The sequence below is a fragment of the Trachemys scripta genome, chromosome 16 (assembly GCF_013100865.1).
Source record: "Trachemys scripta elegans isolate TJP31775 chromosome 16, CAS_Tse_1.0, whole genome shotgun sequence".
In the NCBI taxonomy this organism is placed as follows: Eukaryota; Metazoa; Chordata; order Testudines; family Emydidae; genus Trachemys; species Trachemys scripta.
In genome coordinates this window covers 7,689,477-7,708,538 of record NC_048313.1, presented here as the reverse complement: position 1 = coordinate 7,708,538, position 19,062 = coordinate 7,689,477, and the positions used below count along the sequence as shown (strand labels likewise).

The 19,062-nt window shown below is 56.0% G+C and overlaps 1 protein-coding gene across 2 annotated transcripts; it reads right to left on the bottom strand.

Moving 5' to 3' along the window:
- Positions 1-3,121: 3,121 nt before the first annotated feature.
- On the bottom strand, positions 3,122-16,667 carry PLD3 (phospholipase D family member 3). Of its 2 annotated transcripts, none has more exons than XM_034792185.1 (12): positions 16,482-16,667; positions 13,547-13,633; positions 11,819-11,884; positions 10,807-10,955; positions 10,276-10,459; positions 9,336-9,456; positions 8,480-8,607; positions 7,410-7,610; positions 7,018-7,157; positions 6,283-6,448; positions 5,360-5,459; positions 3,122-4,364 (listed from the first exon to the last, which is right to left on the bottom strand). In XM_034792185.1, the coding sequence occupies exons 1-12, from the start codon at positions 16,650-16,652 to the stop codon at positions 4,165-4,167; spliced, it is 1,713 nt and encodes a 570-aa protein (XP_034648076.1). In that variant the 5' UTR covers positions 16,653-16,667; the 3' UTR covers positions 3,122-4,164. The 2 variants fall into 2 exon arrangements, with proteins under 2 accessions (XP_034648076.1, XP_034648077.1); XM_034792186.1 differs by having other exon boundaries at positions 13,547-13,636; positions 16,491-16,667.
- Positions 16,668-19,062: the final 2,395 nt, after the last annotated feature.

The window sequence follows — 19,062 nt, the reverse complement described above, 5'->3', positions numbered from 1 at the left end:
CCCCCCCCCACATCCCCCCCGCCCCGCCCCCAGGCGAGGGTCCAGCCCCCCCCACAGCCGCCCCTCCCCCCGCCCCATCTGAGGGGAGCAGAAGCTGGTAAACAACCAACTGCCACTTGGGGCCGGGATGTACCATTCTCAGCCTGGATGGGGGGTGCGCAAACCTACAGGCTTTACTACCGGCCCTGATTAGAGAAATACCCACACCAGAGGCTCTGAGGAAACGGTCTGTGCTTTATTTTCTCTCCGGGAAATGACCGCGGGAGTTTTATTCCCTCCAGTCCCCCCCCCCGCTGCCCCCCGCCAGTGAAATGGTTCCTTCCTAGGCGTGAGTGCCCAAGTGTCAACCTGCTGGAGTGAACCATTGCATTGGTGGGGGGGATAGGAGCAGTTGGCCAGGACTGATCAGCGAACTGAAATTATTATTGGTATTATTTTATTATTTACCCAGGATGTTTACTTAGTCTACACCGTGTGCCTAGGGTGATTTTTAAATAAACCTGGATATTTTTTGCGGGAGGCACATTTCCCCTCCCCCTTTCCAGGGGAATGGTACCTTCCCAGGGCTATTTAATTCAGCGGCTCAGCAGTCGTTCCCTCACAGGGGCGGGGGCTCAGGGCCCTGGGGTGGGGTAAGGTGGCTCCCCCGGGGCAGGGGCCAGGCTGGGGTTTGGGGGCAGCCTTGCTGTCCCAGTGCTGTCCTGTAACGTAATCACCGTGATGATGAACCAGACCATTGTGGCATCCTGCTGATGTCATAAAGGCAGTGATGTCATCATAGTGACACATTAGGACATGGTGATGTCATGGTGATGTCATTGGGGGCAGTGATGGGATCACAGTGAACCCCACTAGCTAGTGCTTTAGGTCTCCTGGAGGACGTCATTCTGCTCTTAGAAGGGGCAGGGCCGGAGACTGCTTTGCATGGTGGGCTCTGGCACACCCTAAATTAACTCTGTTTTCTCAAGCTCTTGAGGGTCATTTGGGGTCGAATTCACCACAGAGCAACAGGTTGTTGCCCCAGGCCCTGCTGCCACAAGCGCAGACTCTCTCCTGGGCAGTCTGGAATTGCTCCGGCTCAGGGTGGTGAGATTGTTCCATGTTTCCTTAGTGAGCCGCGCAAGCCCTGGAGTAAGCAGCCGAATGACAAGGTGAGAAGCAAACGACAGAATGGCTTGTACCCAACCATCTCACACGGCAGAACTTCGCCATTACTTCTGCCTTGCGCCCTGGTAAATCCTCTACAACCTCTGCAAGGTGATTACAAAATGCTGAGATGGTGTTTTACACCTGCTCACTCAGGTGTTCCTGACTTCACAAGTGCAGGGTAAGTCCAGTGAGCCTAAACTCAGCCAGCAAAACTATTTCAATGGGATTTGCTGAGGCTCATCGGCAGCGGTCCCCGACCCAGGTCAGTCTAGAGCAGCCCTGATTTTCCAGTGCCCTGTATCTTGTGTCACTCTATACACCGGTGCAAAGCGGATACAGCCTGGCGTGAGTGGGGAATTCTGTTTGTAATGACACTGGGCAACAGCCACATGATTAGGATTAAGACATTTTATCATTTGTGGGCCCAGATTACATTAAACTGACACCTGAGGGGATTTTTTTTTGCATATTATTTTTCCCTCCTGATATCACTGCAGGGCAGAGTGAAGGTTGTTGAGGTGTCTTAACGGTGTATTTCTTATCTGCACAGGTTTGGCTTTCTGTGAAGTAACAGAGTCCTGTGGCACCTTTAAGACTAACAGATGTATTGGAGCATAATCTTTCGTGGGTGAATGCCCACTTCGTCGGATGCATGTAATGGAAATTTCCAGGGGCAGGTATAAATATGCTGGCAAGAATCAGTCTAGAGATAACGAGGTTAGTTCAATCAGGGAGGGTGAGGTCCTCTGCTAGCAGTTGACACCATCAGATCAGGATTAAACAAAGACTGTGAATGGCTAGCCAACTACAGAAACAGTTTCTCCTCCCTTGGTGTTCACACCTCAACTGCTAGCAGAGCACCTCACCCTCCCTGACTGAACTAATCTCATTATGTCCAGACTGATTCTTGCCAACTTATTTATACCTGCTCCTGGAAATTTCCATTACATGCATCCGAAGTGGGCCTTCACCCCTGAAAGCTTATGCTCCAATACATCTGTTAGTCTTAAAGGTGCCACAGGACCCTCTGTTACTTTTTAGAGAAGTTCAAGTAACTCTTAGTTGGGCCCATCGTGACATTGAGGTAACCCCACCTTTCCTGTCCAGCTAGTTTGCAGCCATGAGTCTATGGGACTTAGTGCTATTGGGGGGCTGGAGAAGTGCCAAGAACAACACAAGTTGGTCCAATAAAAACTAATATCTCACCCACCTTCTCTGTCTAATATCCTGGGACTGACCCGGCTACCACAACCCTGCATGCAGAGTTCTCACTGGCAGATTGCCCTAATGGTCACTGCTCTTTGAAGCTTCTGTAACTGCCCTCGGGCTTTGGCCTCGGTGCTTAGAAAGGTCTGTTGCACACGGAGGCAGCAACAGAGACATATTGGACACAAAGATGGTGCAGTTCTCCCCAAACCCAGCATTATGAACCCTGGCAACTCACAGCTCAGGTTACACTTCACAGAAAGTATCAGAGGAGTAGCCGTGTTAGTCTGGATCTGTAAAAAGCAACAGAGAGTCCTGTGGCACCTTTAAGACTAACAGATGTATTGGGAGCATAAGCTTTTGTGGGTAAGAACCTAACTTCTTCAGATGCATACTGAACTTCTCTGTAACCTATCTAATCACGATACACCTCTACCTCGATCTAACGCTGTCCTCGGGAGCCAAAAAATCTTACCGCGTTATAGGTGAAACTGAGTTCTATTGAACTTGCTTTGACCTGCCGGAGTGCGCAGCCCCCCCTCCCCCAGAGCACTGTCTTACCATGTTATATCCGAATTCGTGTTATATTGGGTCGTGTTATATCAGGGTAGAGGTGTACTTAATCATTCTGCTTCATTACAACCTATTGCTTCCAATAGAGCCTCGGCCCCAGAGTTCCATTAATGTTAAGCTTATGGAAAGTTTGAAATAACTACGTCATTCTGTTCTTTTCATTTGGGACAAAGAAAAGAGTGACAGAGGCTAATTTTTTTTAAAGAACCAGTTGTGTATTAATTTTAATGTGTGAATTAATGAACGGATTTACATGGAAATTCTCAGTCCTTCTGCGGTCAGAGAGGAAATACAGTACGTTTGAGGAGGGAACACTACATTTTTCTTACAATATAAAGAGGCTGAATCCCTGCTTTGAGTACAAAATGGAACTCAACCTTTACCTGAGTGTTGTGACCCGCACCTCCATAACTGGTGACTTTATTCAAACCTATTTGCTGTTCTCCCCCTCAAGTTTTCAGCTACTGAGTTAATGCTTTCCTTGTTCCCTGTGAGACCCTGCTACAGATCCCTGCCTTGCAGTGAATTTTCAGAAGATCATATCAATTCATGGAGAGTAAATGAAATTCACCCCCGGGCAGAAGGGCAGCACAAGACCTAGGCATCAGTTCAGTTCCTACATAAGTATTTAAAATAGGGCTGCAGTAGGACATCAATGGGTCCCTGGCCATGCCTCGTCCCTCTGACCGTTGATGAATTCCATCCTGTGTCCGTGTATATGTTCTCTTTGTATAGCTCCCCCTGTGTAACTCACTGTATCTTCCTTCCGAATGGATTGAAAATAGACACAAATTAGACTTTACTAGCACCTCCCCTGTATACAAACCCTTTGACGGGGATCTGGGCCATTACATATCAGATGCTATGGAAGCCCATTCCACGGGCCTACATCTGAAAATTCCCGCTCAGTTCAGCACAGAGGGACAGCAGCAGCTGGGGTGTGGTAGAGAAAAGGATGAACTCTCCCCAGCCTGGCTCAGCTGTGAGTGTTTGAAGATGGGGTGTCCTTGTGTTCCCGAGAGACACCAGGGCTCAAAAAATGACTAACGCCATTGCAGATAAACCAAAGGAGCTGGCAAGAAACCAGGTGACACTGGATATTTCAGGCTCTGGAAGGGACCTGTCAATCCCGCCATGTTTGCAGTGCTGGGGTAGCCATGCTGCCTTGACATGCTGTAGCCAGGTGGTTCTGTGATGCCAGGATTCCCTTCCACCAGTCCTCCGCAGCGTAGCCTCCTAGTGACCTCTGCAGATGTCTTCCCACTGGCCCAAGGTGCTGATGTCCCTGCTGTATTTGGAGTTCCAGTCCCGTTCAAACACGGCCTGGAGTTGTTCCCGCACTGTGAGCTCGCCCTGGGCATTTGTGTCGCTCTGGTTCACCACAAGCGCAGATCCTGCTGTTCTGACAAAATAGTCTCCTGACCAGTTGGAGGTACCTTCGGGGAGAAGGAGGAGAGAGCTTATCGCACCTGCCGGCCCAAACGCCATCATGACGCTGGCAGCCCTGGGCTCTCCCATATCAGACACGTCTGTTTTACCAACCCAGGCATGTCCAAAGAATCTCTGCTGGGTGTGCTGCCTGCCCCAGCATTTCCTGGGTACGCCCTCAGTTTGCAATTCCTCTCCTCTTGTCCTAGCTAGGAACGTGCCCTCCCCCCCGAGTCCAGCACCACAGCGCGCAGTTGCTCTTCTCTTATGTGCACTGACGGGGAGCAGACTGGCCATGTGCAGGCCCCTCCGCTGGTTCCCTGTGTGTTTCAGGCTTGAGTTCAAAGCTGCCCACTTTATAGTTAAACTTCTTCTCAGCCTTGCTCCCCTTGTCCTGACCCTACAGCCTTAAAGCGAGTGGGAATGGCCCCTGAGCAGCCCCCTTTGTGCGGGTGCCGCCCCAGCTGGGTGGGGCTGGTGTAAGGCGTGTGCCCCCGCCAGTCTCAGCCCCTGGCCTAGGGGTGCGGCCGGAGTGCCCAGCGCCCGGCTAGTCTCTGCTCCCCTGAAGCTATGAGAAGCAGAAAGTAAATTAGAGCAGACTTAGACCCCTGCAACTGACACCATTGTAAGGGTCTCTCCCTGCACGCAGGAGCGGAGTAGCTGAGAATCGTACCACTGGCATGCCTCTCGCTCTGCCCCCCTCCTCGTTCCCCGGGGCCAGCTAGTGTCACTTTCCTCCCGCCACCGTCCATGCAGGGGCGGTCTCCTGTGCCGGCAGTCAGAGTCTGTGCCACGCCGCCTCGTCAAATCTTGCCTGGACACAGCACAGCCTTTGCTCGCCTAGAGCTCCCGCGCTCTCCCCGGCTCTGGGTTATTTAGTACGTAATCCTGAACGATGTTATCCAGTGTGCGGGGAGAGGGTTTGTCAGTGCGACAAGGAGGAAGGAGACAGGACGTGTTTAATAGTGGCGGTAGGGAGGGGTCGGCAGCGGGCTCTACTCACCGATATAGGCCACCTTGTCGGTGACCATGTACTTGTTGTGGTTGACTCTCGCGTAGGGGATCTCGGCTTGTGTTTCATTGGCTGGAACGGTGAAGAGCCTCTTCAAATGGAAGGGAGGAAAACAGAGACCCCACGGAATGAGTGTCCTACTGCATCACTGCACCACAAACACCGGCCGTGAACGAGCCGGGCTGAACCCGACGCCTGCGGGGTGGAGACCAGGCCTAGGTGGACAAAGCTCCAGGTCCTGATTCTCTGGCCCCTGCACCATGTGCAGTCACTGCCGCCACTGCGGGAGGAGTGTAAAATGCACCCGCCATGGCGGCACAACGCGCAGGGCAACAGCAGCCAATCAACCCTTAGAACCGGCTCTAGCTAGTCTCAGCAACAGCCCGGGCCTACGGTGCAGCTCACCCGAGACTCCAGCTGCTGCAGAACAGAGGGTGCAGATCTACCCTAAACCGACTCCCAGCCACAGCACTGGCCGTGGGCTCGGCTGTGCTCCCCTCGCAGCTGATTCCAGGACACACGCCCCCCGATTTCCCCACAGAGCCCTGCTCATTCCTGGTTGGACATAGCTGGGTTGATTTCACGGCTCGGGGAATGAGGGACAATGGTCCCTTTAGTCTCAGCGAGGCCCTTTGGATCCAGCTGGTCTCCTACCACAACTACAACCCTGGAGGAAACTTTCCGGCAAATGCTCCAGCATTTTATGGATGAGGAAACCAGTCCAGAGAGGAGCTGTCTCAGTGGAGGTCAGGACTACACGTGCTTCGCTTTAACCGTGGACTTAAGCGCTTTGCTGAATCAGGGCTTTAGGGACTTGCCAAAAGCCACAAGAAGGGGAATGAGTGTAAGAGGCAAGATCCGAACTGCAGGATTCCGGACCCCGGCTGCTGTGCCGAGCTCGGAGCATTACTCACCACTTCCACGCTGTACTGCGTCCTGTTGTCCTGCATGGCAGCCAGAGATTTCAGGAAAGGAAACATGGCTGGCTTGGAGTGCTCCCAGCAGCCAATCAGCAGTCGAATGTGGACTTGCCTTTCGTAGGCTGCTTTCCTGAGATGATTGTCAATAGTTGGCCAATACCTGGGGAAACAAACAAGGTTTGCCCTGCTGCCTCTCCGAGTTACTAGCTACAGTGGTGGCTGCCTGGGGTCCTTGTCAAGTAACTTTTTCAAGGCCTGAATCTTCAGAATGGACTAGCAATTTTAGGATGCCCCATGTGCAGCGCCTGAAAGAAGGGACAGCCGATGAAGATCGTGTCCCTTAGGGCATCTCAATTTGGGCTGCTAAAATCACAGGCCCCTTTTGAAAACGGGGCCCGTGGGTTTTACTCTGCGCAATCCTAGCGGTTCCCAACAGAGGGTGTGGCGTGAAAAAGGCATGGAGTGGATCAGCAGCAGACACAGGAGTGTTCAAGGGAGAAGTCTGAGTCGCACATGAGGCCCAGGAGGAAACAAAGGCTGAGAAATGGGCAGTGGAGGCGGGTGAAGCCTTAAAGGACGAGGATTACACCCCCCTGCCCTTGTTACTGAATTCAACTCGGACACAGCTCATGCCCACTGGCACGCACTGCGCTGCGAACTCAGCACCGCCGTGTGCCCAGCGCGTGCTCGGCCTGAGAGCTGCTTCGCAAAGGGCTGCTGAGGCTTTACCTCCTGGGGTGCGAGAACTCCATGGTCGGCAGGTAGCTCATCACGGCGATGTGCACGAACTGGCTGGCGTCGTCGATGACGCCGAGCAGCGCATGGAGGTCCTCCGTCCGTCCCTCGGCACACAAGGCTGGCGGGGAGCTCTGGGCACAGCACAGAGAGGGGTCAAGCTGACGGCTGCATGGTCGGGAAGGAAATTTTCCTTCCATGTGCAACACTCCCTGACTGGTCAGGTGCACCCCAGGGGGCTTGAACTCACTTTGAAGCAGCAGGTATTGGCCACTGTAGGAGGCGAGGTGACTGACCAGAACAAGGGTCTGTTTGGTTATGGCAACTCCTTCATGAAACCAATAAGAAGGGGCAGAAGAGGGTTACCCTGAGGTACCTCGACTTACAGAAAGGTACACGCTGGCATCTGTCCCGTTCAGCTGCACCTCCAGAGGCGTCTCCTTGTTGTACGTGGTGGAGTAATTGGCCGGCCAGGGCGATGGAATGGAGGCGTCCGGCACCCCCAGAACCCAGTAGGCTTCAAACATCTTCCCTAAGTCCTTGGCCAAGCAGCTGCAGTTGTAGACAGCCGCGCCCAGCTCCTTCACCTGCGGGACAAGCAACCCAGAACTCCCTGTCACGTGCAGCCGGCTGGCATGAGGAATTCCCAGCGCCGTGGTTGTGTAAGCCACGGATTTCTTTAGCTGGAGGTTTCAGAGCCCCTGGGGACTCCTTCCCCCCCCTTCCTCTCTAGCTAATCTCTCTAGGTTCTCATTGGCACCACAGTACCTGAGCGCCCCAAAGAATCAGAGCGACAGCGCTGGCCTTGCCAGTGTCTCTGCTGGGCTCATTCTGACAGCCCCAGATGAAGAACAGCCAATCAAAGTGGGGCTGGAGCCAGTCCAAACTGCTCCTGGCCCCAGGCGTGGAAATAACATTTCCATCAGGCTACACCGCCTCTCTCCGAGGGGCCATACGCAGCAGGTCTGACCTTCAGCCCTGGGCACTTTGCTACAGAGATGCTTTGATTTTCCTGAGGAAGGGTCTTCGGCAGCCCCCAGGATTCCCAGCCCCCGCAGGCTTGGGCATGAAGAATCCTAGATGTTAGAGACCAACACCCCAGTTCCACAGCGAGGCCCATGTGGCTGGCTCCTCCCCTGGCCATTGACCTCAATGGGGTCTGTATGGGGTCAGGCTCCGTGCCGCTCATTGCCAGACAGGGCCCCAAGTCAGTAGCAGAGCTGGGACCAGTTCCTGGCAACCAGTTCCTACTCTCAGCACTAAGCGACGCTCCCTCAGCTTTCCCTACATCCCAGACTGGTCCCGCCTTAGTCCTAGCTCAGAGCCTGCCCAGCGCCTGTCCACTCAAGCAGGGCTTCTTCTGACGACCCCAGATGGAGAATAGCCCATCAAAGGCACAAGCCTATGTGGCACCCCAGCTCGGGCGAAGACCCTCTTGCCCCTAGGAGGTGTTTACCTGGGTGAGGGAACGCCAGTCCATGTTAGCGCTGCCGAGATAGACGTGGGTCTTGTCAACGATCCAGAACTTGGTGTGCAGCACCCCGCCAGTCAGCCTGTGCATGTTGACTTTGCGGACAGCAGCCCCTAGGGTTTGTAAAGGACATGGAGCTCTTTCACGCCCAGGTCCCGGAATAGGAACGGTCCCTTCAGAGAGCCGCACAGGCGCCAAACCGGCCAGAGGGGGCCCTGGGGAGCTGTTTCCGGATTCCCCGGGTGTCTTCTGCAGAGCCTCTTGTGACACGGCCAGGCGGTGCCCAGTGGTTCGTTATCAGAGGGCTGCTCCTGAACCCCGATTGTAAGGACTCGGGGACTAGGACCTGGGTCTCCAGTGCCACAGGAAGTACCGCCCAAGAGACCCCGAGTGACAGTACCCTGCGGCCCTCTGATTGGCCACATGCCCCTACTTAATCCCAGGGGCTGGCCCAGGAACTTGTCTGGGCAACCACATGGGCCATGGCCTGCTGCAGTGCCAGACTTCCCCTGATCTCTGGTCTTCGACCCCGGCCTGACTCTTGTTTATGGGATCCAGCCTTGTGAGTCCTGCGACGCCTGTCCCTGGTGGGCAGACCTCAGCCCAGCTGTAACCACTAGGCCAGACCGCCTGTGTCCCGGTCCCTTCCACTGATGGGGCTAAGCAGGCTGCTTTGGTGGGAGAACAGCCAAGATATTCAAAAGTGCCTAGTGAATTTAGGGTCCCCAAAGTGTAGCACCATGAAGGGGCTGATTTTCAGAGGGTGGGTGCTCGGCTCTTTCTGGAAATCCGGCCCCATCAGTGGGTCTCGAGTTGGGCCCCCGACACTCAGGAATCTCACCGCTCTGCTCCAGCGCTTGCAGGTCATCCGGGGGCTGCTTCGAGGACGGGCTGCTGACTGCGATTCTCACCGAGATGCCTCGCTGGGGTAGCTGCAGCAGTTCTGCCAGGATTTCTTCACCCTGTTTTTAAAAGAGGAGTTACAAACGCCAGTAAGCCCAGAGGAGGGGCTTTCTGCCTTCTCACCAGCTCAAAGTGGGCATGATTCATCCGGCCATGTGCCGATACACGCAGCCCCATGGGCATCACACTGACTAGGGGAAATTCACCCCTGACTCGTGCTGGTCTCTCTGCATGGGGCAGGGGCTGGGCATTGGGCTTGCCTTCCCAGCTCCCGGGGCGGACTCACTGCATCTGCTTCCAGTCTGGCCCTGTCTCTTTTCTCTGCTAGGATCTGAGTCAGCATGACCCGCTCTGATCTAACCAAAGCCATGAAAGAGGCTTTGCAAAAGGAGGCTTGAGCTCTGGCAAATCAATGTTCCACTCAACAGCCTTCCCTAACTGGCTTCCTTGATGGCCTGGGAAGAGGAACCCGGTACTAGTTTGGTAATTAGACGCTAATTTGGGGATGGATTCAGCTGATTCGATTGTGGTTTCCTGCCCTCGCTGAGGGACACAGGGGTGTCAGAGTGAATGAATGAATCCAGGGGTACCAAGAGGAGTCTCGGCACTTTTCTACACGCGGGTTCGGAAGTGATGGAGTTAGGTCAGTACAGCGTATTCCGGTAAATTACACTACAAGGGAGTCCCATTGGCGCCAGCCCTGGGAGCGCCAGCCTGCAGGCTGAGGAGTGTTCTGGCCCCGTCCAGCAAAGCCTGTGAGCCCACGCTGAGCAGGGGAGCAGTTCCACTGACTCTAGCAGGTCGACTCCCAGGCTGGAGCCCGAGGCGGGATCCGGCCCTGGCAGGATCCAGCCCCTAATTAAGTTTTTGCTATTTACTTGGTCAGCCGTGGCTTCCTGAGTGTGCGTGTCATCGTTTGTCAGGGTCCAATAGAAAGAGGAGATGTCCAAGCTGCTCTTAGCACCTCCGATCAGGTTCTTCCAGGCCTGAAAAGTGGACGGGTTCACCGTGCTGTTGGCTTCGTACACCATTCCCTCGGGGATGCTTTCCACCAGCACAATCCTACCAGGGACGACAACGCCGATCACCTCTGAGCTGGTCCACGTCGGGCCCAGCTCATCACAGCCTCCGACCGTCACTTACAGCCGTGCACAGTGGGGTGGGGCCCAAGGATGGCATGTTGCACTGGTGTGTACAGGACTGCCCAAGGTACAGGACAGCAGTGAACTGGGCCTGCTCTGAGAGCATTAATACTTGGGTGCAAAGGATCCTGGGGTAGGCTGCCCCGTACTCTGGCAGAGCACGCCATGGGAGAAACCGAGCAGATGGCTGGGGATTGCTAGTGAGCAAAGGCCGAGACGCCCGGCCGTGCAATCATTAAAAAACCCATGCTCAGAAGAGTCACTCACCTGCAAGGGTCACTGCACGTGTTGTCTGGATCCTGCCCCACTTTCTCTCTTCCCAAAGGGGATCCGAACGGAAAAACTAGGAGATGAGTGAGAACCCCGGCCAAGAGCACACCCACCAGGATCACAGCCAGCAGGGCACGGCGCGGGTACTGGGGGCAGAAAGAGAGAACAAAATGGAGACAGGCAGGCGGTTGAGACATTTAGCTGAAAAGCCAAAGCCTGGGCCTGATTTGCCACTGCCCTGCGCCCGTGCAGTCATTCACACTAGTGCAAAAGGGGTGTGAAATGCTACTGACTCAGACAACATTTTGTACCCCCTCTGCACTGTTTGCACTGGTGTAAATGACCGCACAAGGAGAAGACAATGGTTAGACCCAGAGAGCATAGTTCTGGTCTCACACCAGTTTTACACTGGTGTATCTCTACTGTCTTTAACAAAGTTACTCCTGGTTTACCCTGGTGTAAGCAAGAGAAGAATCAGGCCCTCTGATCCCAGCCGCTCGTTCCTCCGCCTGCATGCCCAGGTGTAGCCAAGTCTGACTGCCACAAGCCACCTACTAGCGGGTCGTAAACAGGTGCAAGAGAACCTACTGGGCGTGGTTCTGTGCTCACGTATGCAGCTGTACATTGGGAGCAAGTCCCCTGAAGCCACGGGGGCCTGATTCTCGGCTGGCAATTGCTGCACTGAAGTCAGTGGAACTGTGCTGATCTACTCCAGCTGAGGGACTGGCTCAAGAGAGTCGCTCCGGTGTGAATGGCAAATGGGGCCTGTTGACTTGGGGCCAGTGCTGGACCTGAGCTGTAAGCGTCCCCTGCTCTGGCAGTTCTCAGCAAACACAAGCTGTAAACTTCACGCCACTTACAATCACCCCCAGGGGCGTGATGCAAACATAAGCAGAACCAGCCCAGCATGACCCGGGGAATGCAGAACAAGCGCTTCCTTTGTGGGGCCGTTCGGCTCTGCTGACTCCGTGGTTTTCTGGCTGAGCTCAGCCCCTTGGAGACAACTTACCTTCTGGGAAAGCCGGTTCGGCTGCCTAGGCAGCAGGAACTCTTCCCGGCTCTCGAGAGCGTTCAGCTGTGAGGGGACAGGAAAAGACAGCTGTATGCTGTGTCTGAAACAACCGGGAGTGTTGACATCTCAGGGGCAGACTGGATGCGCCTGGTGCAGTGGGAGCATGGAGGGGGTGGTGACAGGCCCCGATGAACACAAGTAGCTGGGTTCCTAGCTTTCAGTGCTTTCAATGGACGTGCGGAGCCTAAATACTTCTGTGCATCTGGGCCGTAACTCCTCCCAAGCTGCCATGCGTTATTAGACCATATCCTTGGTGTTCCTGGGGTTTTGCCTGAGGCTTGTAAAATGGCTGGACCACAGAGGACAACAGCCTCCTGCTGCTGCTGGCTAAAGAAGCCACTCCTTTAGCTCAAGTGGGAGAGGTCTGTACTTTGGTGCAGATGGCCTATGGCGAGTTGCTGTGTAAAGACTGCCCAATACATCTCTTAGGTGCACTCCTTGTAAAGCGAACCAGAGCAGTGGTTCGATTTGCACCAATCTCCCTCTGCTCTCGCTCATTTCACTGCCAACAGAACGTGGAGTGTAAAATGATGGGGAAATGGAAGATTCTGTCTTAGGTCCAAGGGAAAAGAGACCCAGTTCTGTGATTCAAAGGACCCCAGGCACCAATGACTGCTATGGAAACAGCCCATTTGCTTCGGGGACTAATTGCAATCACAAGCCTGGCCTGGCAGTGGCTGAAAAGAAGAAAGCGCGTTCCCATTTTGCCTTGTAACCTTTGGCTTCCTGTGTCGGTTTTTTCCACTGTTAGGTTTTAGTGTCCAACATGTTCTAGGGGAGAACCTAACCCAGGGGCTTTGTGCAGGTTCAGGTGAGGGAAGATCCCAGAGCGAGGCCTCTGGGGCTTTGAGTTACCCTTAATGTGTGACAGTAAAATGCTATCTGACAAAATTCTCTCCTCAGCTCAAATGTCAATGCTGGGAATTTGGCCACTGGTCCTGGTTGTAAGGATGTGGAGGTGTAGAACCCAGGCTTGTGGGAACCCGGGTAACTGATGCACCACATTGCCTCTGGGGAGCTCAGCAAAGTGAGGGTGAGGCCCTGCAGGACGTCCTGGCCGGAGAGACCAGAGTGACGGAACCCTATGGCTGCCCAATTCAGCTACTCTAGCCGTGTAAACCAGAAGTTCCCGAGCAGCAAAGCAGACCCTGCCTCGCTCCTGCCTCTTCCCTCCGACCCTGGCCCAGGCCCAGCCGCCTCCGTCCCAGCCATTGCACCTAGCTGGAGAACGCACTACACACCTTTGAATGCATGTGGACGTCCCTGTTTTACAGAGGGCTGAGAGCAACCTAGATTCAGACCATGTAGACGCTTCTACTCCATGACCCGGGCTACTCCTCAGAGCTGCCTCTGGCCAGAGCACCAACAGACTCCTGTTTACTCGGGCCCTGCAGTAAAACACTGAAGCAAGTTAATGTTGCTGCAGACTCCCAGGGCACGGCAGCACCTCGTGCATCTGTCAGGCTCCTCGGTTAACCACAGCCCGAGAGACGTACATTGGGGCTCAGCATCTTACAAACCTCAAGCATGTATACAAAGACCAGGAGAATGAGACCCTGGGACATTCTTCCCCGGAGCCCACACAGACCCGGGACCTTCACTAGAGCAGCCAATGGCAGGATCGAAGAAGGAGATGGAGAGTTTGTGTCCGTTTCTAAGGCATACCTTCTTGGGGGTTACAGAGAGCTTCATTTTTCCAGAACCTCGTAGGCCCAGTGTTGAGTGATGCAGCAGGAGAACGAACCAGCAAACCTGGAAAAAGCCAGATGGGAGCAGAACATGATTTCACTGGAGATACGCCTCATTTTAAGCAAGCGGAGGTGAGATCAGAATCGGGTCCCGCTAAATTATACTCTAGAAAGTGACTGGCTATAAGTAACCCCGTGACTGCCACATTAATTCTCTCTGTGATTCCAGGGCAAACGTGATCCGCTCACCAGCGAGAGGCGGCGTGCGCTAACCGCTGGCACTGCAAACTCCACCTGGGATCTAAAACCACAGCTGGTTTCTTTCTACCTTCCACATCCTCATTCTGCACTCTGCCCTGGGCTGGCGTTTCTGTGGCTGCTCTGTGAGCCAGGACTGAGCCCAGCGCGCTCTTTGGTAGCTGGGGATGGGGGAGAAATGGGGGACAGCTGCCCTGGGGGAGTGCATAGTGCGTTTCTGGCCCAGCCACTCATGCAGCGCAGCACTCCTGCAGAGGCGGAGGGGGTGCAGTACATGTCGGCTGAGCGCCTCCCCCATCTCTCTGGTTCCACTGAGGACGCAGTCGCTGCGCCATGGATCGCACGGTGCTGAATTCCCTCCCGGGCATCGCCCTCCCTGCCCCAGGCCTCCTTGCTGGGGTGGGGGACGGGGACACCAGGATGGATTTCACAAGGGCAAATGTTGGGTCACAAGGCTGGAGACACCAGGCACGGGGAGGCTGTCATGTGTCTTGGGCAGAAAGAAGGAAGTTTCGCTGCAGGAGGGGTCAGTCAGCACATTCAGGCTGTGACCGCTCGCCTGCAGAGGTCAGGAAGGACATTCCCTGCCCCCATGCAAAGTTTCTAATGAGCCCAGCTCAGACCCAGTGCTCCCTCCTTGTCGTCCTTGCCTCTCGCACCATCAGCCCTGCTCTTCTGAAGCCAAGGGAGGACAAGATTTCCAGAGCCTCTGTCCCCTCTGGTTCCCCTCCTGCCTTTTGAATTGCTCCTTCAAAGGATCCTGTGGGGTTTCCACAGAGCTCTGGCCTGGGTCCCTGTGCTTCTCTCCTTACACCTTCTCTCTGGGGCATTTCATCTACACACATCAGTTCAGCTACCCTCTCGTTGACCTACTTCTCACCTTCTGTCCAAACTGAAATCTCAGCCTGTCTCTGTGACCTCTCCTCGTGGAGGTCCAGCTGTCAGACCAAGCTCCGCATGGCTAAAACAGCTCTTCATCTTCCCCGCCCAAGTCCTCCCTGCTACCCCCGTTCTTGATCGTTCTTGATCGCGGTAGACAACACCACCATGCTGCCTGTCACTCCGGCTCCTAACCTGGCGTCGTCTTTGATTTGGGCCTCTCTCTAGGTCCTCACATCCAGGCTAGGTTGAAATCTTGCCAACTCTTTCTGCAGAACATCTCCAAGTTCTGGCCTCTCCGCTCCATCCGAAAAGCTAAACCTCGCAACCAGGCCCGCCTCATCCAGGCTGGATTGCCACAAGCTCCTTCTCTCTGGCCTTGACCCGTGCAATCTCCCCCACACTTGCCCATTCAGAGGGCGGCTGCAAAGAGATTGTCCAGCCCGTGGCTTTGACTACATCAACCTCCCTTGGCGGGTCTTTGCTTTCAGGGCCCTCCATGGCCTATCCCCACCCTACCTCTCCTCACACGTGAGATGCCGACTCCTAGCTCCCCTCAGCCCAGGCCCCCAGCCTCCATCACCCACTTGTTAAATGTGCAAATGCCCCTGTGTGCTTTCTCTGCTGCTGCCCCTCGGGCTGGGGAGGCGGTCCCATAAACATCGGCCCAGCTCCCTCCTCGTCCTGAACCCGCCGAGAAACGCTCCTTTGCCGGGACCCCTCCAACAGACGTCCCAGCCGTTAGGCAGCTGGTGGGCTGAGACCCCTGGCCCTCGTGGCGAGGGGGATAGTCTCCCGGTTTCCCCTGTTGGGCGGTCAGTCTCCGTAGGCTGACCTGTGTCTAATGCTTGGCAGCAGTTGGGGACAGGAATCATTTGTTCAGCACCTGGCCCAGCGGGGGCCGGCCTCCAGGCGCTCCCTAAGAAATCCCAACACTGCTCCCTGTCGTAGCCAACCATGGAACCCCCTCACTGCAGTGAGTCCCTAACCCCGTGGGAACGACCCCGTCTCCTTGCCCCGGTGCTGTCGCGCTGCCCTCCGCCTCGCCAGGTTCGTGGCCACTGCTCCTCTCAGTGCATCCCCTGCTTTCTCACTTACTCCTTTTCGTTCTCTTTACGAGTTCTCCTTCCCTGGCTTCTCTCCATCCCCCCTTCCCCCGCTCCATTCGGCCAGCCCCTGCCCCAAACTCGACACACTTCATCCCCACGCCCCCCTCCCACGGCCTCTCTGCGGCGCCCCATTCTCAGGCCCAGGAGAGAAGCTGAGGCTGGCAAAAGGCCATGGGTGCAGCTCTGATTCATTGTTTATCCAGGGCAGGAGAGCGGCGTCCAGTCCTCGCGTTGGTCTATCTGACAGGCGCCAGGCCAGGTGTCTCTGACAGGTCAGCCATCCCTCGGGGTTCGCCTGTCCCCCCATCCCGCATCCTAGTGATTCCGGCTGCGCGGTCCCCGGAGGAGCAATAACTCCAGGGTTTCGATGCCCGAGCTGTGCCACGGAGAGGCAGCCGGAGCGGGCATCGTGCCAGGCTCCTGCTCTGGGTGGGCTGCCCCACATCTCCCTGTGCGCCTGGCAGGGCTGAGCCCCTCTTTGCACGGGCATAACTGGCGGCACAAAAGATGCAGGGCACCAGCGACTCAGGTCCTGGAGGGTTTTCCACCCCGGAGCCCCCCCCCCGACTAGTCCTTTGGGCCTTACCCACAATGCCCCTCTCTGCCAAGGTCCTGCTGCCTCGGCCCCCCAGCGGGCAGCGCCCGGCCCCCCTGCTCCCCGCCTACCTGCAGGAGCAGCGGTTCCCACGCTCCCTCCGGCTGGGTCCCCCGGCCCTTCGCCCCGGCCCCGGCAGCAGCGCACACAGCCCGGGCCGTGGGGAGGAGACACCAGCCTTCCTTCCCAGGGGTGGAGCCTCGCCCTCCCTCCAGCCTGCCCACCTCTGGGCCGGGCTCCATCGGCCTGGGGGGGCGAGACGTGCTGCGGTCAGGAGCAGAGCAATCCCCCCCCGAACCCCTCCCCCGAGCCGGAGCTAATGCAGCGGGGGGGGGGGACTGCCCCAGCCCCCAGCCAGTCATTGCATGGCTGGCCTGGCTAGATGGATGCTGGGCTGCCCCGGTCCCCCGGCAGCTGTTCCTGTACAGTGGGGGCCGTATGGGGAAGGCGCTGGGCGAGGACTCGGCCAATCTGGTTCAATGCCTGCCTCTGCCCCTGACACCGCATCTCCCCGCGCCTCAGTTTCCCCATCTGTAGGAGGAGGAATCACCCTTCCTTTCTCCCCCCCTGCGGCTGTCTGGGCTAGTTACTCTGTGTGTGGCACAATGCGGGCCTGATCCCGGTTCGGGGCCGGCCGTTCCACTGGCATGCAAGTAGTAACAATATACACAGATGGCTGCTCTCTCGGGCTTCGTTCGGTGCGTTACAGTCGGGCCTAGGAGCCCATGGCGCCCGGTGCTGCTGTACACACCCAGGACAAAAGGCCGCTCTGAGTATTGGACGAGAGATGGCAGCTGGATCCCGGCAGGCACCAGGGAACAATTAGACGATGCTGGCCAGCACCGCAGGCAGAGCTCTCAGCCCACCGGCCACCTAGCCTCTGTCAAGGCTTTTCTGGGCAAAGGAGAGTTTTCAGGAGGGACGCGAAGGAGGCTGCTTTGCAGAGGTTTACGGGGAGCTTCTCCCGAGCGCAAGGGGCAGCACTGGCGGAAGCACCAAGGGGCTTGTTTGAACTTTTGACGGGCGGGCGATGGAGGCTGGTGGCTGGGGCCGAGGGGAGGGCGCTGGATGGAACCTTCTCTGCTACGTTGTGGCCAGGACCTGGGATAACTGCCTATCTGGATTGCTCGGCTGGTCCCCTGTAGCACGTAGGGGCCTCCGGCAGAGGTCATGGCCTGGACAGAGGCCACTGTCTCCCAGGCAGGAACACGCAGCTGGTCCCGCCTGGTCTGTGCTGTTTGACCCAATTGAAGTGATGATTGTGCTTGCTTCATAATTTCAGCATCTGACGATTAGTAATAGCCCAGGAAGCACCTCACCCAAATCCGCTCTGGGTTTGGACTGAGCAGTGACTTTAGCATCGGGAACTAAACAACACCTGGTGCGTCAGGATTTGAACCAGCAGCTCCCGGTTACACCCGCAGCAAGCCAAGTTGTAGGAAAGAGATCTTTGCTAAGTGTGCACGGAGGCCAGTGCCTGTGTTTGTCTGGTAGCCACATGGCCCAGCTTGCATTCCTTCCTGGGCCCTTGGGTCTCAGACCAAAGTAGCCAGGTCTCCCTTGAAACGGGCTTCTAGTGTCCCAGCCCAACCCATCACATGGCACTCCCAACCCCCATGTGTGCATGTCACGTGCCTTCACAAAACCCTGCCTCCCCTGACCAGAGCGGGTGGGGGCTGGATGAGCCGGGGGGGGACTCCAGCCCCCGCAAGCTTGTGGTGTCCAGGGATGAGATGGGAACTGAACTGAGCCACACAGCAGGAATAATTACAGTCCGGATTCAAACCAGCACCCTTGAAGTGAACAGACCCAGCCAGGGCCATCCTACCCCACAGAGGTAGGGAGGATTTCTGTATCCCCAACTTTCCTTACAGGTCAGAGGCCAGGTCCCCAGCTGGTATCAACCAATATGGTTCCCTTGTGGCCAACAGAGTCCCCGGCCACCGTGTGAACTGCACAGTCAGATTTGAAGCCGGCTGGGATGGGACCAGTACAGTTTCCTAATCTGCTCTTCTCCCCAGTGATTCCTGGGGCCGCCCCACGGCGTCTGGAGCCCGGCTTGTGGCTGTTTTCTTGTGTGGTTGCTCCCTCTTATGGAGAGAGGTGGGACAAAGCAAGCAGTGTCTGTAATGTAGCAGGGGGTAGCCGTGTTAGTCTGTATCTACAAAAACAACAAGGAGTCTGGTGGCACCTTAAAGACTAACAGATTTATTTGGGCATAAGCTTTCGTGGGAAAAAACCTCACTTCTTCGGATGCATCGAGTGAAAGTGTCTGTACTACTCTTCAAGAGCAGACCTCCTGCTCCGCCTGGGAGGAGGGATGGGAATCCTTGGTTTACAGACAGGGAAACTGAGGCACCGAGGTGCTGGGGTTTGCCCCAAAGACCCAAGGGCTGGAGGCTCCCCTGCCTTGCAGCGTGGGGCATTATGTGCACCCAGGGCTGGGAAATGCTGACACCCTGCTGAGTGAGGGGAGAAGATTAATTGGGCCACACATTTATCTACCACTTTGCACAGACGTAAATGATGACACAGGGTGCTGGGCTAGGGAGTTTGTGACAAGAGCGGGGGAGAGAACCCAGGAGTCCTGGCTCCCAGCCCCCCCCCCCCTCCCCCTAACCACCAGACCCCCCTCCCCTCCCAGAGCCAGGG

Coding starts and splice junctions, on each gene's coding strand:
- PLD3 (XM_034792185.1), bottom strand. CDS start 16,652: ATGGAGCCCGGCCCAGAGGTGGGCAGGCTGGAGGGAGGGCGAGGCTCC. Junction 10,956..11,818: donor CGAACCGGCTTTCCCAGAAG/GTAAGTTGTCTC, acceptor TTCTGCCCCCAG/TACCCGCGCCGTGCCCTGCT. Junction 7,158..7,409: donor ATGCCAGCGTGTACCTTTCT/GTAAGTCGAGGT, acceptor TGCTGTGCCCAG/AGCTCCCCGCCAGCCTTGTG.